This window comes from Oratosquilla oratoria, chromosome 37 (assembly GCF_046742065.1).
Source record: "Oratosquilla oratoria isolate Oo_2021 chromosome 37, ASM4674206v1, whole genome shotgun sequence".
Taxonomy (NCBI): Eukaryota; Metazoa; Arthropoda; class Malacostraca; order Stomatopoda; family Squillidae; genus Oratosquilla; species Oratosquilla oratoria.
Window position 1 is genome coordinate 39,344,716 of NC_134813.1, and position 23,788 is coordinate 39,368,503.

A 23,788-nucleotide genomic window follows, 5' to 3' on the forward strand; every position below is an offset into this window, starting at 1 on the left:
ATAAATATTCATTATGTACTGAACCCACACACTGGTACTGTTGTTAAGTGCAAATTGTTCAATTTGTCTGTGCACAATAAGCTGATAAAACACAATGTTCTTGCCAAGAAATACTCAGCCTCTGATGTACTTTTTAGTTGGATAAAGGTTGCTCTACTGTGGCAAGGTGTTTCCTGCTGTTGAGGAATGACTGCCCAATGGCACATGTGCATCATCATAGCACACCTGGCTGAGGGCAGTATCTGGATCCCAACCGGTGCCAAGGTTCACCGAGTGTCTAGTCAATAGGTTGCCAGTGCAGGCTAATGCACAGTGGTCAGACCAGGTAAGTCCTGGAGGGCCCATAATGTCAGTTTGTAATTGATCAATATTCATTGATGAGTTTTATTCTAGATTATGTAACCTCACTGTCTCTCATCTTAGCCAATCGTTGGATCCCTTATTCACATCTTTCCCCTCTGTTTTGCTGGTATTGCTCAAGGATTACCAAGATGAGTTTGGTACTTTATAAGATTCTCTTGTGCTCTCGGCAGTTTGGTAAGGCTCATTGAAAGGCTCATTGGATATTTTGCTGACTTGCTTTTCTCTTCTATGAGTATGCAATTACAGTATACCACATCACAGTTATGTAGTCCATATCAAGTAAGGTTTCATAGGTTTTGCAATATACACAGTTGCACTTTGAAACATTGAATAATGCTTCCAGACAAAGAGTAGGATAGTTTAGAGGACGTTACATCAACACCACAGTTGATCTGAAGTATTTGGCTACCATCTTGGCAAGATTATAGGCTGAAAAGGTTATATACATACAGAAGTAATTATTCATTTTGTGGAAGGAAATTCAATCACTGTTAGATATGAAATCATTGGTAGTACAAAAAATATGATTTTATTTTATTTGCCTCTACTTTGTAAATAAAAGATTTTAATGTGGCAAAGTTTTCAACATAAGAATTATATGTAGTGATATAAAGTCAGTCCTGACTGATAGAACTATTATGTGATGGGAAATATTCACACCAAAGGACTGCACATGCACACAGCAAACCCAGCTAAGGTGATATGCAGACAATGTGTCATGGCTGTTTTAGATAAGCTGATTTTTTTTTTCTCCGTATGATATCATTCATGTCATGATCAATTTGTCTATGTATATTTCATGGAAAACTTTATACTTGATGTAAAAAATTCAACAATAGTCAAGTGTTATGTGATCTTAGTCATTGGTTGAGACATAGCAGTAGTGCTTGCTGTGTCATTTTGATTTGTGTAGCGATGTATGTGTATAGTGGAGCAGCACAGTGAAGCCATGGGCCAAGGTATTTGGGGTGGCATGGCCAGTAAACAGCTCTTCAGCAGCTTCTTACTGGAATTACAGCAGACAATGCATACCTGCACACATTAGTAGGTGTAACATTTGTAAGAACATGAAAATACAACATTAGAAGTGTGTCTCCCTCTAAAGTTAATAGCATTGTCTTAAACATGAACAGTTTTGTGACGGTTAATCCACTTGTACATGACCATCAACCTGCCCTGTAGATTCCTGGCTGTCATAGGCTGCATTCTTTGGTAAAGCTTCTATTTACTCACTTTTGTGTACATTTGGCAACCTTGCTTTCATGTTGTTCCGCCAAGGAAGAGGTTAAGACATCTCCATTACTCTATTATGGTTGAATAGTCATCAGGAATTTTGTGTATAAATGCGAGTCAGTGCTGGTGAAGACTAATGCACATAAAGTATTCAGAGAATGCAAAGCACATTACCTTGATGCTTGTAAATACATTAGATACCAGTGGAGGTGTTAAAAACCTCTCCCTGCTGAATGCTATGGTGGCCCAAGCCCAAGATGTGACTTCAAACTTTTGCCAGCAGGGCCTAAAAAGACAAAAAAGCAGTATGCAGGTCCTGCATCAGACTTAGCTTCCTCACCTCCCAAACCATGGGCAGAAGCTGGGAGTTGCAATTTCGTAACCTCAGCAGATCACCTTGTTCATTTGAAATCTTTGGTACCCTGAAATATTGAAAAGAAAAGAAAGAAGAAAAAAAATAGATTTGTTTTATATTTACTGTATGTGATTTTATTTTGTAGAGTAGAATTGTCGCATCACAGCTGTACCATAGACTAAGTACAAATGGAGGAAGGTAGATAAACTTAGGTTGGGGAGGAATGATGAGGAATGCAGGACCAACCTGTCATTGTTAATAGAAACACTCCATATGGCAACATTCAAGCACAAAGTCATTGCACACATGTCAGTAACATAATTAGCATTAGGTTTCATCAACATGTAACAGTTTCTCCATGAAATTTTAAATTAACAGCTGTGAATCTTTTTAACTTTTGTTTGGAAATAGATTAGACCTTGGAATTTGAGATACAAGAAAACTGTAGAAAGCAGTGAAAGCATTCATTTCCAAGCTTAAACTTATATTTGATATAAGCTGCCTGGTTGTATGTACATAATGCTGAATGTAAACCACATAAAACTGTTATGTTTGGTTGTTATGTTAATTTCAATATGTCAAACACCTTAACTTTCAACATGGCAACCAAAAAATTGCACCAGAATAATTGGTTTTGCAAGGAATTGGCATTGAAGGTGTATACAGGAAAGTACACATGTGACTTGTCACCTCATGTGCAGAACTACATGTGCAATGGGTCAACATGTGTTTTCAATCGTTTTGTAATAAATCTTCTACAAATTACAACACTTGGTAAATTCATCTTTTTATTTAACCTTCAAAAAAAAAAAAGTACTATTGGAAAAGAAGCCAACAAAAATGAGCACATTAACAATGTGCTCCATGAATTTATAACCAAAACCTAGAATGGTTTGTTTCTGTATCAACACCTTCATCTTCCCCTGGAGGTGCCTGAGAGGCTGGCACTTTGTCTCAAGACCCAACCCAAGATATCTTTCTTGATAGAGATCTTGTACCCTGTCTGGAGACTGACAGCAACATTCCCTTTAAGCTGTGCCCATGCACATGTTTTAAAACTAGTGCACATAAAGAAAAAATGTGCACACACACAAGGTTTTCAAATTATATTAAAATCCATTCAATAAAGAAGTTTCACCCAAACATCAACTTATAAATTCTCTAAAAAAAATGGTAAATTGCCAACTGTCTAACCTGTCCGCAAGCAATCATGCAATGGAAAGCAACAGTGAAAAGCAGGGAGGACGATTTACGTGTATCAATCGATAGGTTATGTGCCTAAGAAGAAGAGAGCAACTGCCAATATGTGTGAAGACGCTGCCACGCCTAGTACAAGTATGAGAAGGGGCCTTGTTGGCTGTATGAAAGGGGTTTTGTATGGGGAGCGTCACTGCTGGTCAGGGCGCGCCACTACACTATTACACACCATTGCACCATACACTATGCTAGTACCCTATGCCAACTACACTATGCTACACCCCCTAAAGGATGGGACGCGACAGGGGCGGCGTCTTCGCGGGGCCACCGGATGGAAATGCCGCTGATTGTGCCACCAGAGTCTCCCGCTCGGAAGGCGAATTTCGTAGTCCCTGGACCTGCCGCGGCCCATAACCACCCCGACTTTGTCCCAACGGAGAGACGTCCGGTTCTGCACGCGTTGGCCAACACTTAATTCAGGGAGGGGCCTGGCGTGTTCGTTGTATTACCGATGCGCCTGGATAGCCTGAGCGGCGGTGCGGCGATTCTAGCGAGTTTGCCATCCCTCTGAAAAGGAGTCCGGGTGGGTCGGGACGCATGTGCGAAGGGGGCGGCCATACAGGATCTGGGCGGGGGAGCGGCCGGCCGGGGACGGGGTGTTACGTAATTCGAGGAGACCGCGATCGAACTCATCGCAGTCGATGTTGCCGGTGGGTGCGGTCTTGAGGATGAGGTGCTTGGCTGCCTTGACCGCGGCTTCGGCATGCCTATTGGACTGGGGATAGTTGGGTGAGGTGACTATATGTTGGACGTCCCAGAGTTCCGTAAATCGGTTGAACTCGGCGCTGGTAAAGGGGGGTACCACCATCGGTGCGAAGGCGGAGGGAGACGCCTACCTCCAAGAAGTAGCAGCAGAACTTCCGGATGATTCTGGTAGCCGTCGTGTCCTGGCCCCAGGGTACGATGACGGGGCAACCTGAGAGTCTTTACGCTATAACCAGGAATGACTTTCCTGCGACATGAAAGAAGTCGGCAGACACGGACTCGAAGGGCCGGGTAGGGTGGTCATCGCACAGGAGGGGCTCTTGCTGGTGGCTGGGGCGCACCACTTGGCATGATTCGCAGGCCTCCGTGCCCTTGATGTTGGAGTCGTTGCCGGGCCAGAAAACGGTTTGTCTAGCCCGTCGCTTGGTGGCTTCCGCACTGCGGTAGCTGTCGTGGAGGCAGGCCAGTGTGCGCTTCCGTAGGGCAGCGGGAACGATGATACACTGGCCAGTTCTGCGTCAGCAGAGAGGGCGTCCCGGAGTCTATTGTACGGAAGAACGGACCTGGGTAGGGTGAGGCGCTTGGACGGGAACCCGGAGGACGCGCAGGTAAGCAGGTGGCCGTAAGCGGGGCCCATCTGTGCCGTGGGTCGGACTTCCTGTAGCGTCCTGTTGACTCTGGCGTAGGGAGGGAGACCGGGGCTCATGAGAGGGCATCTAGGATGCAGAGCTGCTTCCTGGCGCACCACTTCGCCATGAAGACGAAGAGCCTCTCCTTAAGCCTCTGTAGGCGGGGGTTCTCGACGGCATCCATGGTGTAGGAGTTGAGGATGGGGATGAGCGGACGATGCTCCGTCATCAACGTGAAGTGGGGCAATCAAAACAGATACAGTTTGCATTTAGACGCGGCCCACGTGGCAGCAAGCATCTCCAATTCGATCGTGGCGTATCGGGTTTCGGCGTCCGTCAGGAACCGCGAGCCACACTGGACGGTAGCTGCAAGCGTCCCTTGTGGTAAAGTGCTTTGGCCTTAGATACTAGCATAGAGCAGGGTACCATAGTGTTGTGGCGTGCCACGACCAACAGTGGCACTTCCCGTTCAAGGGCCCTTTGTTACGGTCGACAAGGCCCCTTTTCATACTTATACTAGGCGTGGCATCGTCTTCGCCCTGTGGAGCGAACGACGTTGCCCCCACGCTGGTCGATACCCGTCTGTCTTCCCAGGCGCACCAAGCGCTCCCATGTACGCATAACTCACTGATTAATAAACGCGTAAATCGCCCCCCTCCCCCCGCGTGTTTCACTGTTGCCTTTGCCTGCAGGATTGCTTGCAAACATGGGGTAGTGAGTAGGATTGCTTGCAATTGCTTGCAACTTGCAACAGTCAAATATGGGACGATACGCAAATTGGTGGCGCGTACGTGAACGAAGCACTGACGAAACTAGACGAATAGGCGACAGTGTACATGCTGGGCAGTGAGTGCAGTGCCGTGTACCAGTGTGCATTTTGGACCGTGAAATGCCGTGCGACAGTGTGACGCGCTTTCGTGGACACGTATTGGTGCGAACAAAGGGGCCTTTCATCCCACTTCCCTGGATACTGAGCCTCCCCGCCAAGCCTTATCCGCCGCGATCGCAACCCGTGCACGGAGCCCAGCTGACCCACGCAGGCCACGCCCACCCAGCCGAGGAACTCGTACAATGCCTCAGCTCCCTCGCTGCAATACGTCACTGCAGGAGGTAGTGACCAACTGCCGCTCACACGAGGCATTGAGGGTGACAGTCTCGGATGTCAAGGAGGACCCGCACGCATGCGCCGTGTCGGCATGCCAAAGGGCTCCACGCCAGGCGCACCCCCCCCCCCCCGCCATCCCCCCGGGAAGACTGGCACCTACCGCCAGGTGTCTGATGGCTATCGCTCTCCGTCACCTGCCACGTGTCCTTGAGCTTGCTTGTGTTGCCTGACACAGGTGCGGACATAACGGGGATAGGCACTCGGCACCTAGGCATGTTGGGTCAGTGGCGGCGCCAGGGGGGGCTTGGGGGGGGGGCGGCTTTAGCCCCCCAAAAAAAGTGGCCAGCCCCCCCAACTGAAATGAGCCAATTGAAAATTTAAAACACTCATTGAAATAATTTTATTAAGTGGAATTTTTAATTGCCAGGGCTAAAGATTTGTCAGCCATCAGTGCTAGCCCAACCATTAACCCCCTCCTCTTCTAAAATGAGGATATTATATGTGTATTATCATATTACTATTAGCCCCCCAAAAATTTGCTCAGCCCCCCCTTAGCCTCCCCAACTAAAAATTCCTGGCGCCGCCGCTGTGTTGGGTATATCCAGAGCCAGCTTATAGCCGCCGTTCTCGGCGCCGACGTACGTGGCCAACATATCTTACATGCCAACATCCCCCCCCCCCCCCGGCGCAACGGGATGCTTACAGGCTACTTTGACGCTCGTACACAGGGACTGTACCACCGACATAAGGGTTCACAGGGAGGTTCGAACACCCCTCCTCTCCTTTGGCCACTGATGTGAGTTCGCGGGGACGACCTGTCACCCGCCACCGACACCGACGCCCACCGCCGACGCCGACGCCGACGCCGACAGGACGCTCCAAAGACTCCGGGCCGCGGCACGTATAAACCCCACCTACGGCACCTGCTTACCAGTGTGTCCTACGGGTTCCCGTCCAACCGCTTCCCCCTATCCAACTCCGTCCCCCCGTATTAGAAGCTCTGGGACGCCCTCTCTGCCGACGGGGAACTGGCGCTGTGCGGCCACCGCATCGTCGTCCCCGCCGCCCTACGAAAGCGTCCACCGGCCCCCGAAGACGCCGCCCCCGTCGGGTCCCATCCATCGGTGGACCACCTGCAGCCCTCGTGCGCGGACCCCCCACGCTCCCCGCCCCTCGCCCCGGCTCGCGATGGCCCTGAAAGCGCGGTGGGGGGTGGGGGTGGTGTGGTATAGTGTTTTGGCCTAGGATACTAGCATAGAGCAGGGTACCATAGTGTTGTGTCGTGCCCCGACCAGCAATGACGCTTCCCGTATAAGGATCCTTTGTTACGGTCGACAAGGCCCCTTTTCATACTTATACTAGGCATGGCATCGCGGCGACCTTGAATTTCTCCTTGATGAAGCTAATACCGTGGCTGCGGCACCCGATGACTATGTGGTGGATCCTCCGGAAGTGAGGAGTTCCTCGTCGAACAGGAGAATGTCATCCACCACTTTAATACAATTGGCTGCGCCTTGCAGAGACGCGTCCTCACGGAGGCAGTAGGCGTCGACGGTGGCCGCAAAGCACACCAGTCCCCGGCGGTACTTGTACCGCCCGTAAGGGGTGATGAACGTGGTTAGGTGCTGGTCCTCTTCTGCGAGGTCCATCTGCCAGTAACCGTGAAGGGTGTCCGTCGTAAAGAACCTCGCTGAGGGAATGACGTTACGGACCGCCGCAAACGGTGTGGATGAAGGATGAGCGGGGCGCAACACCTGAGAGTATAGTCAGGTCCACCGTGATGCGTACGCCCTTATTTTTGGCCACGAGGACCATCGGGTGGCACCACTCCGAAGATTCCTTACCGACAGGCGTGATGATACCTTGCTGTACCATTGAGTCAAGTTCTTCCCTCACTTGATACAGAAATGCAAACGGTATCGGCCTGGGCGTGTGGATGGCGAAGGGCACCGCGTCGGCTTTTAGGTAGATTCTCATGGGGGGACCCACCATTTTTCCTAGGGGGGCGGTGCGGAGGTCATCCTTGGAGGCTAGCATGTCGCTGATTTCTCGTAAGAAGTAGTCGCGAGTGGCGGCTGATTAGCTGCCAACAAGTAGTGTTAGCTTGGCGCACCTATTCACGTGGGTCACCGCCAGAATAGGTTTAGGGAAGTCGGGCGGCACTATGGCCAACTCCCGACAGTAACCGGAGAGGAGGGGGGTTTTGGACCTCCTCGTGAACCCTTATGTCGGCGGTGCAGTCCCTGTGTCCGAGCGTCAAAGTAGCTTGGAAGCATCCCACTGCGGGGGGCATTTGTGATCCGTCGGCCATGTACGTTGGCGCCGAGAGCGGCGGCTGCAAGCTGGCTCTGGATATTCTCAACATGCCCAGGTGCCGAGTGTCTATCACCGTGATGTCCGCACCTGTGTCAGGCAGCATAACCAAGCTCGAGGACAATTCCCCAAAGCGGACGCGGACGCTGACAAGCGGCGGAGAGTGACTGAGGCCACCAGACACCTGGCGGCAGGTACCGACCTTCTCGGGGGGAGGGGCAGTGGCGCCGGGACTTGGCGACCTGCGGTGATTCTCATCCCGATCCCCGATCGACTTGCAATACTTCTCCCAGTGACCCTTTTTGTTGCAGCCGCGGCAGCGGGCGTCCCTGGCAGGGCACGTGGGGGTGCGAGAGCGGTGTCCCTTGGTTCCGCAGCTGTGACAGGTACTGTTAGCCGCCCGGGATTTCCCGGGGTCGTGCCGGTGGCCACAGGATTGGCAGGGGTTATTGGGTCGCGAGGGTGCGGGAGGCAGCTGAGGTGGGGGTGCATGCGCCTGGTGTTGAGCACTTTTAAATGCCGAAACGGCGCACACATGCGGGCCGTTCTGGAGTTCCGAGACTGTCCCCCTCGCTGACTCGCCTGAGCGGCAGTCGGTCACTACTTCCTGCAGTGGCGCGTTTGTGGGGAGCTGATGCGCTGTACGAGTTCCTCGTACAGCGCATTTACTTGCTTCTCTCAATCTACATTCTACCTCCATATCTACTCTTCCCTTCCCCGCCACATGCGACCCTAAGTACCTAAAGCTATCTACTTCCTCTAGCTTCTCTCCTTTAATACTCACTTCCAATTTGTTGCTGTCCTCTCCCCCTGTACATTTCATCACCCTACTTTTACCTACATTCACCTTTTACTTCCTACTCTTGCACAGCTTCCCAAACTCCATCACTAACTTCCTTAACCCCTTCTCTGATCTTGCTACAAGCACAGTGTCGTCAGCAAACAACTGGATTATCTTCCATTTTCTTTAACCATCTCAATCTCCCTGCCCATTACCCTTCTATTTACCTTCCACCACCCTATCCATATACACACTGAATAGTCATGGTAACATAACACATCCCTGGCGAAGTACCACCTTTACCTCACACCACTTGCTCTCTCCATTTCTAATTCTAACATAGGCTCTACTACTCATGTAAAAAATCTTGACTGTTCTTAACAGCTTTCCCTCTATCCCATATATCTGCAAAACCTCCAACAGTGCCTTCTTGTCTACCATCATAAGCCTTTTCCAAATTTATAGACCCAAAAAAACACCCTTACCCTTTGCTAAAGCTTTCTTGCATATCTGTCTTACCACAAAAATTTGATCTACACAATCCCTACATTTCCTAAACCCACTCTGTTCCTCACCAATTACTCTATTCCTCTTCATTAAAACTCTCCCATAAGCATTCCCAACTACACTCAACAAACTGATCCCTCTAAAACTGCTACACACGTTCGTCCCCTTTTCCCTTGCAAAGCAGAACTATACAGGGACTCCTCCAGCTATCCCCCTTTAGACATTAAACAACCACACCAGCCAGTCCACCATCACTGTACCTCCCATCTAACCCAGGTGCCTTGCCTGCTCTCAGTATTTCAATAACTGCTTTCACCTCACCTTTTATTTCTCCCCAATTTTCCTCACCCATCACTATCATCTTAACACCTCCCACTGCAACTACCTTCCCCTCTCTATCCTCCTCCACATTTAGCAATTCCCTAATACTCTGCCCATCTTCCTTTTACCTTTTCTTCTCTATTTGATTTGCCTCCTCTTCCTCTTTTAATTTCCAAACCTTCATTTGATTAATTTCAATATTTTCTGTCATACTTTTCCCCATTTTACATCTGCTTTCCTTTTTGCCATCTTTATCTTATGTTTGACTTTTTTTTTCTCACATGTTTCTCTTGTCCTATTTTGCCACCAGTCTTTGAATGCTTATTTCTTCTCTTGTACAACCTTCTTCATTTCATCATCCCACCACTCACTATTCTTTCTTCTATTTCCTCCCATCCTCCTTGTTCCACACACCATCTTTGCACACCTTGTGACTCCCTCCTTGAAACATATCCATTCCTCCTCCACACCTAGCTCTACTTTATCCCTCACTTCCTCACACTCTTCTCTCAGCCTCTTCTTGTACTCCTCCTTTCAGTAGTTTACTCCAAGCTTCTACCTTCTGTCCTTTTCCTCTTTCTCCATTTATCCTCCACTCTCAACTTACCTTCAACCAAAAAATTATCTGATATTCCTCCCCTCTCTCCCCTGAGAACATGTACATCCAAAACTCTTCCTATTCTTCTCCTGGGTACATTACATAGTCCATTAAAGCCCTATCTACCACCCTTTCATTCACCATCCCCCATGTGTACTTATTTTCTTCCTAAACCCTGTGTTAGCTATCATCGACTCTCTTTTTAAACACATCACCATCAACTCTCCATTACAATCTTTTCCTGGTACTCCACTTCCCAAATACTCCATATATTGGTTCATCTCCTACTTTAGCACTGAGATCTCCCAATACCACTACATTGACATTTCCCCCTAGACCCTCTATGCATTCATTTAAATCCAATAAGCCTCCCTTTCCTCTACACTCTTCTCACTACCAGGCCCATATGCACTTACAAGACCCACTTCTCCCATTTCACCTTCATCCACATTAACCTTGAAGAAACCTTCTACTCCACCACATGCCTATATCTCCCTTATCCTTTCTTCAACTCCCGACACCCACCCAACTACACTCCCAAACTCATCTCTCCCTTTCAACTTAGTTTCACTCAATGCCAAAACATCCATCTACCTTCACACAAACATACTGCCTATCTCTTCTCTTTCACTTTCATCTGAACCACGTCCACACTCAATAAAAGACCCAAACCCTAGTGTTCTGGTTGGAAAACTCCTCCCAGACCTCTTATGCCTTTACTTTTTTTATTCTAGGAATGTACCCTTAGGGCTACAAAGAGTAGGATGCCTAGTTCTATGTTCTGTCCCATTTTAGTCGCCTTTTACAACTCAAGTGGGAACACTCAGTGGCAGTGTTTTCTTTCCTACCACAGGGCTTGACAAAAATGGAAATATACGAGTATATTCAGAGAAGTGGAGTGGTATAGGACAGATTTAAGAGTGTGGAAACAGCATAACAGAGGGACAGTCACAGTATAATAAAGTAGTATTTCTCTATGAGTAGATATTTCTTCTAACACAGGCAAAATTGTGTGGATCTGGTCTGTAGGGATGCTACATAGAGCCTTAAGTATCAGCTGTATCACTATAAGTATATACTGAAATTGGAAATGGGGTGAGTGAGTGGTTTGAGGAAAAGATGGGGCTACATCAGGGCTGTGCCATGTTGTCGTGGTTGTTCAATGTGTCCATGGATGGGATGGTCCAGGAGGTAAATGTGAGGGTAATGGGCAGGGGACTGGTGATGGTTAAAGAAAATGGAAAGAAGTGGAAGGTGATCCAGTTATTTGCAGATGACACTGCACTGTTGGTAGGGACAGAGGGAGGTTTAATGCACCTGGTGATGGACCTGACAGTAAATCAAGGTATAAATAAAGTGATGAGATATACAAAGAGAAAGGATGGGTACGTGTTGGAAGTATTAGGAGAGAGCCTGCAAGGGGATACTTACAGTATTTGGGATCACATGTGGCTGGAGAGTGAAGGGTAGGGGTGGAGTTAACTCGTAGATTCAGAGAATGTAAATTTCCTGGGGGATCAAAAAATGTCATGAGAAATAGATATCTGGGAATGGATGCAGAGATTATCTGAAGGGGTGATTGTGCTGACACCACTGTATAGGGCAGAGACCTAGAATTTAAGAGAGGTAGAAAGGAAAATGTGTTTGAGATGAAATGTCTGAGAAGTATGGTAGGGGTTACAAGGTTGGATATAGCAAGAAATGAGGTGAGGAGGAGAGTGGAGGTGGAAAAGAAGATGGTAGATTGGGCTGATGAAAGATTATTGGTATGAGAATGAGTGAAGGCAAAAGAGGTGTGTAAGGCAGAGGTGGATGGAGTGAACTTGAGGGGATAACTAAGGTTGAGATGGATGGATGGGGTGAAAGAGGCTTTGAGCAAAAGGAGAATGTCTGTTGAGCAAGGGTGAAGGCAGGAGAGAAGGATGAGTGGAGAATGGCTGTGTATATATACTTTGATGCAAGGAAGGGAGGGATGATATTTTGATGCAGCCCAAACAGATCTCTCTCTATCTTCTCTATATTCTGCATGAGACAGAGAGGGGGGGTTGCCAGTTAAATGAAGCAACTTTGCTGTGGATGCAGTGTCTTGCTACCTTGCTTCTGACCCAGGGCAGTGGGCAGGAGACCTGGGTGAGCCTTAATCCAAGAGGAGCAAAGATGAGAAGGAAACAAGGTGATCAAGGGGGGCGAAATGGGTTGGAGTGCATGTGTGCCTTTCAACTTGGCTATCTCCCATACAAGGGGGAAAAAGCCTTTAGTATACTCAACCCTACATTTCACGGACCTCATGCAATGGATCCTCAACTTTGCAGACAAAAAAATCCCATCCATTATAGAGCTGGATGATGGCCCAATCATCCATTGCTGCATACAGTTTTCCAATCCAATTCATTCATCCATTGTTGCATGATACTTTACAGTGATACATCAACCTGTACCTGCACCATGCCACCCAAAAAAAGAACTTTATTTCATATTTACCTGTTGTGTGTATTAAAACTAATAAATAATACAATATTACCATATTATTTTCTGGCACAGTAAAAGAAACCAATAAATGTATACCATACCAAATTGCCAACAACGGTCATTTGTCCGTTATTTACTAATCCTGTCCGTTCTGTTTACATTTGGAATGGACAGGTTCTTGCATCCATTTGTCCATTAAATGGAGGGTTGAGTGTACATATATATATATACATCAGACAATCTCCTTGACAGTGGCGCACGGGATTCGAACCCACTGCATCTGGACCCAAACTTCCAAGACCCCGCCTTACTCTGCTCGACCATTGACGGTATAAAACCATGAGAACTCATAGTCTATCTGACTATCGAGATTGGGGAGGGCGCTCACTGCACCCCTTTCACCCCAAGGCCAACCGCACACGTGGGAGGGGTAAGGACCATAACGAATCCCTTTCACGCTTATCGCCAACTTAACTATATGAGAAATTCGCTAGTGAACAGCGACATCAATCAGACAATCTCCTTGACAATCAAGGAGATTATCTGATTGATGTCGCTGTTCACTAGCGAATTTCTCATATATATATACATGCTATGGAATCAGTCGCTAGTGATAGTGACGTAATCAAAATATGAAACCCAGCCATAGTGAGCTTCCAACTGAACTCTGCATGGAGCAAATCTTACATGCTACCATATCTTGCATACTAGTATATACATCAGGTTAATGATCATTTTGTACTTTCAGTGTGTCAAAATGGTATAGTGTGCAAGATTCCTGGCACATGGACCTTGGTTTGAAGCTCACTACAGATGGGTTTCATATATATATATATCTCATTTACCTGTCATTAGTATCATCTATACATATATATCGCAACATTGTCTTGGTTATGTGCCATTGTTGCAACTTGTGTGTGATGTCAGAGATGATTGTGTGCACAGGTGCAGCATTATAGCACTACCCACTGACCTCAACAGGGTTACTGTGACAATATTCAATTTTTTTTTTATCAGTCATCCAGGATTTGGCCATGTAAAAAATGATAAAAAGAGTCCATTGTATTCTCATGAAACATTTCTTTGTTATGGACCAAAAGGTCTCCTGTCGGCATGCTCCGCCTTTGCAATCCTTTGAATCATTGTTGGTAGATTTCATGACCAATAATCTTTGGTGGTCCAGATCTGGGCCCACTTCAATCAATCTACCAATCAATTTGTTGCCCTTGGTCTTTCTTGCAGAAGACCTGCAGCCTTCAGGTAACTGGCAACAGCCTCAGTATCAAAATATTCTGATTGAATAAATATCACAAACAGAACAGAAAATAAAAGTTTTTACTTTTGTACAATACTCCCTCCAAGTTTTATTAAAACAATACATTATGCTCTGCAACAAAATCCACAATGTCACAGAAGTACAAAAGACACACAGGAAAATTTTCATTCATTATTTGGGTTTCCTTTCCTATATGTGGGACATAGCCTCCATCCTTCATATTAGCATGAAACAACTTGTTCATGTTGGCTTACAATGCGACTTTCCTCCTCTCCTTGTTAAGGTTGCGTTTACACCAAGCGAGTCCAGGCCGATTCTCCTGAACTGTTGCGAGTTCATTTAAGTCGAAACGACTTCGGTTACAATTTTTTGTTCTTCCTGTGTTCAGATGTCAAATTACACATTGTGTCATATTATATTGAAACATTAAATGGCAAACTGAAAGGAGTTGAACATTTACGAATGTTAGACACAGGCGGTGGACAGGATGCTGGGATGACCCGTCATCCAGGAGGTGCCGAGATGAGAGGGAGGGAGGAGGGTGGAGGGGAGTGGAATATATAGGAAATGGAATGGGCAGGAGTGATTTCTAAGCCTTTTTCTTTTTTGGCTACCACCCCCATGTAAGGGGGAAAAAGCCTTTGGTATATGTATGTATGTAGAAACATTGTTGAAGTGTTCTTTAGTAAGTTTAGAAAGATTCAAGCAAAGTCGTCCTCTAGTTAGTCAAATTCACAGCATTTAATGAGAATCTCCTCTGGCTCACTCAATGTAAACACAACCTTAGGCTACACTTGACATGGTACAGTGAGTCCTCCTTATACAGTAATTCTTTATCCGGTAAATTTACATACATACATATACCAAGGCTTTTTCCCCCTTACAAGGGAGGTAGCCAAAAAGAAAAAGTCTACCTCCCTTCAAAGAGGAAAAAAGCCTTGGTATATGTATAAATGTATGTGAATTTACCGGATAAAGAATTACTGTATAAGGAGGACTCACTGTACTCTGATTGAAAGAGCCAGTACTAATGGCCCTAATTCTTTTAAACTCAGACCAATCACAAATACCCACAAGTGAGGTCCTTCATGACAGATGTAAGTGAATCATCTTCTTGTTGTTCATCTTCAAAACTCATCAACACTTCCATCTGGAGATGCTGCCCTGGGAGGCTGGCACTTCGTCTCCGGATCAAACCCAAGATCTCTCTCAAATTTCAACTCTAGATTCGTTCGCCTGTTCACACAAGGAGAGCTGACACCCTGCAGCTGTTTCCTTACTCCTAATGCTATAAGCCATTGACAAAGAAACTGCCCCACACTAATACAGTAGACAACAGTCCAAAGTCTCTTCCTGGGTAGATCTATGGGAGGACCCAAGGGCCAATGCCAGCAACTGTGAAGCTGCAGGTTTTCAGTTGGTGAAACTTGAGGTGACACTTATTATTACTAAACATTGACTGCAAGGGGTGCCAAATCCCCATCTGACAGCAAGACCAAACCTCTGTACCTATCCCATGACCACAAGAAAAGGTGGTAACTGGGACACGGGCTTCCAGCCTTTACTCATACTTGATGTCTCAAAGAGAAATTACGACCCCTTGTGACTATATCTGTTGCATAGGGTACTACCTCCCTGCCTCTCGTTTGTATTTACACAAACCCTAAATGTTTATCCCATTTTGCCCATTCACTAAGTAACTGATCAGTGGTAATGTCAAAACACCCTATGAAATATGTTAGCGGTAAAGAAAATGTTTCTGTATCTGAAAAGACCACAAAAATGCAAGAGATCACAGGACTTTTTCCTTTTCAAGTTCTGAGAACAGATACCTGCAACTTAGTATAATTTCCTCTGAACACAACCCAGAGAGGTATTCACACTAATTTACATGACAGCTATACACTTCAATCTATTTCCATCCAATATTCCTTTCTCAATTGCAATTCATACAATCTATGTAACCTAACAGCCTTTATAGAATCAATCTGAAGAATACTAATTTATCTAAATATGATGTAATGATGTTTGAATATCTCAACAAAGGATCTAGTGCATAAAAATATGTGCCACATTTACATCTACTTTGTATGCCATCCACACGTACCAATACTGTCTAAAGAGTGGCTAAGATGTATGCTAACTCTGGAAAAAAAAAAAAATGATGGGTGTCATCTGCATCCTATGAAAATATCTGAACCAAAACTTAAGAAATCATATGAACCACTTTTTTCATAAATAACTGTCTTACTCTTAATCATCCTTCCAAAAGTTATAGTACAGATACTCACTGTCCCCCCCCCCCACCCTGTCAGAACAGTACTGCATGAAACTACCTGGGTTCTGCCATGTTACTAGGAATCGTTAAAGAAAAGCTACAGCTCTGTTAACACAAATTCCATCTTCCTATCTTCCAGTTTCCATCTACAAGGCCACTTTTCCCCCATTCCACCCACCCGTCCCATCTCCGTTCATTTATAGTCCTTGTCCCAATGGTAGAGAACCTTGAAATCTGTAAGAAGCCACTGCACTGCTTAGGTATATACAGGGCTTGTCCAGGATCTGTCTCCAAATCCTAATGACAATGGACAAGGTTCCTTATTTAACACCTTATTTACAGTGTTATATAAAAATAGAAATCTGTACAAAAATTTGAAGAGCCAAACTATAACATAGCACAGTCCACACTTATGATCACAATTACATGTTCATAGAAAATGTGTATATTCTTGTCTCCCAAAAAAGAAATACAGCCAGCACTGAAGACCTCCCTATTTTCATCAGTCTTAAGTAAACTATCACTGGATATATAGATCGTAAGTCCATCCCACTTGGGCATAATGTCAAAAGACATAATTTACTTAACGGTACATATGCACAAAAGTCAAATTTGTCACGACAACCTAAAACCTGTATGGGCAGAGTTAAGACTTGAAGGGGAGGGAACGATCAACACAATGCCACTTGCCAAGTTCTGGGATTTCATGTAATTATGGGCACTGGTGGCTGAACCAGTGACGAAACAGTACCTGCAACTACACACAATGAAAAGGGCTATAGTGATCCATGTCTTGCTCATAAATATGTGAGTGCCTACTACATGGCACAGCCATTATACCAATGAGATGATTTACAATCCCTTAAAGAGAGCCTGATGTAGATAAACTCAATGGCCTTTGTGGGACAATCTAAAGAGCTCCTTTAATTGGTCCATTGGGAATGTCTGCCATAAGGTTCTTCTTGTAAGAATAGAGATGATAAGTGAGCCACCACATCATGACTGGCTGGAGACCCGACATGAAAAGTAGCAGGTACAGGCGACGCTTGTTTCCAGCACTGTAACTATCTGCCTCTCGCTCACCCTGGAACTGGAACCTCAGCGTGCGGAACTGGAATGTCAAAATGCAAAGAATTGGTTGTCTGTGAGAAAGGTGAAGCAACTGTTTATAAACATGAGTTATGCAGTCAAACATTCACCCTGGAACTGGAACATCAGTGTGTGAAACTGGAACGTCAAAATAGAAAGAATGGGTTGTCTGTGACAAAGGTGAGGTAACTACAGACGCTCCTCTACTTACGTTCATTCGTTTTACGTTTGAACTGACTGTAAAAAAAAATTGTAATTTTTTTTTTTTTTAGTGAATTTTTGAGTTTAGCGCGCTCTCCGTAGTATGAGACGTTCAAACGATACTTACGCATGAAGCTGCGTCCATTGTTTACATGGCACAAACGACAGACTGAACGTGCCTTGCCTTCTCCTCCCCCTCCTCCTTCTCCTCCACCATCTCACTTTATGTTGCTTGAATTTAATTTGAAATTAATGTTATTATTTTACAATGTTATGTTTATAATGAATGATTTTGGGGTGTTTTATAAGATACGGTAATAGAATTTATAGATGTATAGTACAGTATGAACGGTCATACATTACTGGAACGTACAGTAACAACTTATGTTCATTTTCATGTTACGTTCCGCCGTTCGGAACGTAACTAAAACGTAAGTTGAGGAGCGTCTGTACTTATAAACATGAGTTATGCAATTTTAACATTCTAACAGCTAAGCATACACATAAGCTTACCATGAAGACAACGATGGTTAAACTGCAATACAGCAGGACACAGTAGTAGCCAAAGGAATCCAGCACCAATCCTGACAGCAGAGCTGATATCATCCTACAAAGAAACAATTTATGTACAACATGAACATCATGGTGGTAAGTTGGAAATGCGTTTAAAGAGTGAGATGCTAGAGGAAGTGAGGAGTTTTAAGTATTTGGGGCAATATGTGGCAGTGAATGGAGGGGTGGAGGAGGCAGGTATATGTGTGATTGGAATGAAAAATGTTACGAGAAATAGGTATCTAGGAATGAATACAGAGCAAGTTGTATGAAGGAGAGTGTACCTATGGGGCTGTGTGGAACAGACTTGAAATCTAAGGGAGGCAGAACTGTTTGTGAGACTGCAATTTCAGTCCACAGGTTTGGACTTGTTTGCTGCCAGGCAAGGCTCAAACTTGACTTCACTCCTGAACTCTGCCATGAGTAAAGACGCTCCAATCCGCTCACCCAGTAAGCATCCCATACTAACATATACAGGGATTTCTCAATTTATGTGTGTTTAGACTATGCAATTTTGGAGTAACATAAGGTAAAAATACTAGTAATTTTTTCGTAGTACACGGATTATTTACATACATACATATACCAAGGCTTTTCCCCCCTTACAAGGGAGGTAGCCAAAAAGGAAAAGGCATAAAATCATTCCCACCCATTCCATCCCTGAATACATTCCACACCCCTCCACCCTCCCTCTTATCTTAGCACCTCCGTACTAAAGTAAAGTACAGATTATTTAGAATAACATTGTAAAAAATCAAGTTAGCAATAGTAAAACTTAACTATTCACTTTATGCAATTTTTACATTATGCAATCCCTTCAGGAACGTATCCCTTACATAAATTGAGAAATCCCTGTACATACATATACTAAGGGCTTTTTTCCCCCTTACAAGGGAGGTAGCCGAAGTCAAAGGCATAAATCCACACATAAAATCAACAAATACATATATAAATATTCCCAAGAGAATCACCTTCATTGAAGTGAGTTTTTCTCATCAAATTATTCAATCACAGTGTTGATTCTAAATCCATTAGGCAAAAACTTGTGTCAACCCAAAAAACAATAAATGCCGAACCTGACTTACCCGACATATTTGTAGGAAGAGAAAGCGACCAGATCCAGCGTCCTCATGCTCGAGTGAATGGACATGACATAGAGAGTTGCCAGGATCAGGAATATTTCCAAAACCAGCCAAACAATAGCCGAGCTTGCTTGAATTCCTAATACGTCTGGAGAGAACCTAATAAAGCACAGGAAAAAAAAACAAAATAAACTTTATTTAAGAACGATTACATACTCATACCATACATAAATAAAACAAACTTACACAACCTTCTCATCTCAATATCTCTGGGATGGAGGGTCACCTTCTCTCCCGTCACAGTTCTCGGATCAATGGCAAAACTCTCTTTGCATTGCTTTTGACTCAAGCACTGTGATACTGAACGGGGTTCTCCACCCTCTGTAGTGCTAAAATGGGAGGGGTGGTTGAACGAGTTTTGTGTATGATATACTTTGGCTTTACCATTTCCTATATATGGGGAAAAGGGTCTTTGGTATATATGTATGTGTATATATATATATATATATATATATATATATGTTGAGACATTCTGACAGGTTGACTTAAGTGGAGTAGGAAACACAGAAATCTAGGTCTGAGTTTAATCCTGACTAGTTTCGCAGGTATGCTTTTTCAAAACTAGTCAGGAATAAACTCAGATTCCTGAGTTTCCTACTCCACTTATGTCATATATATATATATATATATATATATATATATATATATATATATATATATATATATATATATATGAGTGGTAAGAATGGAAATCACAAGGCAGCAGAGACTTTATTCCTGACTGGTTTCAACATATGAGGCTTCTTCAGAGGTAATAATTAACAGAAGTGAACGCCTTGGTATTCATAGGAATGTTGCCATAGTTCCTATAAATACATACATATACCAAGGCTTTTTCCCCCTTACCAGGGAGGTAGCCAAAAAGAAAAAGGCATAAAATCATTCCCACCCATTCCATCCCTGAATACACTCCACACCCCTCCACCCTCCCTCCCATCTGAGCACCTCCTGAATGACGGGTCATCCCTGCACCTTGTCCACTGCCCTGAAATACCAGTGCATTAACATTCTGCAAATTATCACCTCTGAAGAAGACTCACAAGGCAAAACCGGTCAGGAATAATGTCTGTTCTCAATTGTGTGATTTCCAATTTTACCCCTCAGACACCTGTCATGCCCCAATATATATATATATATATATTATATATATATACACATACACACATACATATATATACACATACATACATACAAATTTATATATATACATATATATATATATACATATATATATATATACATATATACACACACACATACATATATATATACATACATATATACAGATAGTCGTCGATTTACGACCTATGCGACTTACGACTGATCGACTTTACGACCACGAGAGTGCAATAATATTAAACATTTAATAGAGTAATAGAATTGCAATGTTATGCCTGGCAATGCAGTACAATTACTTTACACGCCACAAGACGCAAGTACGACAATTTTGGCAGGCTGCCGGCAGCGTCAGCATTTCAGCCAGCTAAATATTCTTTCATTTTGTTTGTTTGAAGTAAAATGTTTCCTAATTTTGCATTGCATTTTGTATTTCTATATATTTTGTAATTAATAAAATGTAACAGGCTAGTTTGTTGTCGATAACAATATGTTCGGTACAGTACGTAAACGAAAAGAATGCATTTTGAAATACAATTTTATCTTACATTTTGTATTTTTATATGTTTTGCAATTAATAAAATGTAACAGTAAAACTTTTTTATGCTTAGTCTGTTGTTGATAACGATATGTTCGGTACAGCATTTTGTATTTTTATGTTTTGCGATTAATAAAATGTAACAGTAAACTTTGTTTATGCTCTGTTGTCGATATTTTCGGTATAGTACGTAAACGAAAAGAATGTGTTTTGAAATAGAAATTTTCCTAATTGTGCCTTGCAATGATTTTAATTTAACAAACAAAAAAGTATTTGTAGGTCAAAGATGACAGGACTTTATTCAGTATGCGTAGGCCTCGGCTGCGTTTCCTAACGAAAATGATAAAAAGTTAATGTTAAAGAATGTAGTTCAAAGATAATACAATTTCATTCAGTATGCATACGTTTCCTAAAGAAAGTCTGGTGGTAAAATAATAAAAATGTTGAAAAATACAGTAATATCATAGGTCAAAGATGATAGATTTTTATTCAGTATGCTTAGGCCTAAGCTACGTTTCCCAAAGAAAATCAGATAAAATTATAAAAAGGTTTAATATACTATACAACATAGTTCAAAGATGCTAAGATTATTTAAGTATGCTAAATATAATATACAAAACATATATACAGTAACAAAAATAATATATAAAGGGTAATATATACTGTATATATATAAAATCCGACTTACGTCCAGATCGACTTACGACCTGTCTGTCGGAACCGAACTCGGTCGTAAGTCGACGACTACCTCTATATGTATATATATATATATATATATAGTGCTCGACAAGGATGTACGAATGGTTAGCGAGAATGAGTGATGAGGAGTGTTGAGGACAGTTTTTGCTGAAATGCACAATTTTATATAAAAAATTAGCATATGGTTGCATTATTTGACCTATTTTCTTTAAAATGTGTGATTTCCATGTAATTTGATCAAAGAGAAGTTACGTCTTTATCCTCTACAAAATTACCAACCACATACTGTCCGACTCACTAATTGCCGACCTCCACCAAACAATGACGGTTTTTGCTCAAATGCACAATTTTATATAAAAAATTAGCATATGGTTGCATTACTTGACCTATTTTCTTTAAAATGTGTGATTTCCATGTAATTTGATCAAAGAGAAGTTACATTTTTATCCTCTGCAAAATTACTGACAACAGCTATGAATACAGTCCGGTTTTTGCTGAAATGCACAATCTTATATAAAAAATTAGCATATGGTTGCATTATTTGACCTATTTTCTTTAAAATGTGTGATTTTCATGCAATTTGATCAAAGAGAAGTTAAGTTTTTATCCTATGCAAAATTGCCAACTGACTCGCTCATAGTTAACCAAACTCGAACAAGAACGGTTTTTGCTGAAATGCATGATTTTATAAATTACTGAAAAATTACTGACAACAGCTATGAATACCGTCCGACTCACTCATAGTCAACCAACCTCGAACAAGGACAGTTTTTGCTGAAATGCACAACTTTATATAAAAAAATAGCATATGATTGCATTATCTGACCTATGTTATTTAAAATGTGTGATTTTCATGTAATTTGATAAAAAAGAAGTTACGTTTTTATCCTCTGCAAACTTACCGACCACAGCTACAAATATTGTCTGACTGATTAATAGCCGACCAAACTCGAACAAGAAAGGTTTTTACTGAAATGCATGATTGTATATAAAAAACTAGCATATGGTTGCATTATTTGACCTATTTTCTTTAAAATGTGTGATTTCCACGTAATTTTATCAAAGAGAAGTTACGTTTTCATCCTCTTCAAAATTGCCGACCACAGCTATGAATACCGTCTGACAGTTTTTGCTGAAATGCATGATTAGTCAAATTACATGAAAATCATACATTTTAAAGAAAATAGTCAAAATAATTTAACCATATGCAATCTATTACACTAATAACACAATAGTAAGAAACTTAATAGAGTGTAGTTTGATCCATACCACCAGTGATCATAGATGGCAGGCTGCATGAATCATAGCTGTGGTCAGTAATTTTGCAGAGGATAAAAGCTTAGCTTCTCGTTGATCAAATTACATGGAAACCACACATTTTAAAGAAAATAGGTCAAATAACGCAACCATATACTAATTTTTTATATAAAATTGTGCATTTGAGCAAAAACAGTCATTGTTTGGTTGAGGTTGCCAATTAGTGAGTCAGATGGTATGTGGTTGGTAATTTTGTAGAGAATAAAAACATAACTTCTCTTTTATCAAATTACATGGAAATCACACAATTTAAAGAAAATAGGTCAAATAATGCAACCATATGCTAATTTTTTATATAAAATTGTGCATTTCAGCAAAAACAGTCCTCAACACTCATCACTCATTTTCGCTAACCGTTCGTACATCTTTGTCGAGCACTATATATATATATACATATATATATATACACACACACACACACACACACACATATATATATATATATATATATATGTATATATATACACACACACACATATATATATATATATATGCAAATATATATATACATATATATACATATATATATATATATATACATACATATATATATATAAATATATATATATATATATATATATATATACACATGCACACACACATACACACACACACACATATATTTATATATATATATATATATATATATATATATATATATTTCAACAAAAACCCACTGTGTTGGATAAGAAGAAATGAAATAAATAGATTCCATATATTTCGATCACGGACTGTGATCCTCTTCAGTGGAATACAGAGTAGAGGAGCAAAAGGCATGTCTTATAAACAGTAAAAGAAGGAACATGGATAGGACTCAGGTAGCGTCTAATGCTTTGCGGGGCAGGTCACCCGCCTTCACCAGAGATTGTAGTAATTTGTTGACTGCCCAGGTGGTAATGCAGTCAGGTGACCATTGTCCATATGATATATTGAAATTTGGAAAT

General features: G+C 42.7%; 2 protein-coding genes across 26 annotated transcripts in view; one reads left to right on the plus strand and one right to left on the minus strand.

Annotated features, from left to right (window-relative positions):
• Window positions 1-2,730, plus strand: part of LOC143019668 (protein tweety-like) — a 475,005-nt gene extending 472,275 nt beyond the window's left edge. For all 15 annotated transcript variants that reach the window (XM_076175583.1, XM_076175580.1, XM_076175584.1 and 12 more), the window contains one exon: window positions 1-2,730. This exon is cut by the window's left edge. The gene's annotated coding sequence lies outside the window, so the exon portion shown is untranslated.
• An 11,238-nt stretch (window positions 2,731-13,968) lies between these two features.
• Window positions 13,969-23,788, minus strand: part of Yif1 (Yip1d-interacting factor 1) — a 38,736-nt gene continuing 28,916 nt past the window's right edge. For all 11 annotated transcript variants that reach the window (XM_076175603.1, XM_076175596.1, XM_076175599.1 and 8 more), the window contains 3 exons: window positions 19,118-19,273; window positions 17,994-18,087; window positions 13,969-17,301 (listed from right to left, as the gene is read on the minus strand). In XM_076175603.1, the coding sequence (XP_076031718.1) occupies window positions 17,101-17,301; window positions 17,994-18,087; window positions 19,118-19,273 (451 nt within the window). In that variant the 3' untranslated portion in view covers window positions 13,969-17,100. The remainder of the gene's footprint in view (window positions 17,302-17,993; window positions 18,088-19,117; window positions 19,274-23,788) is intronic.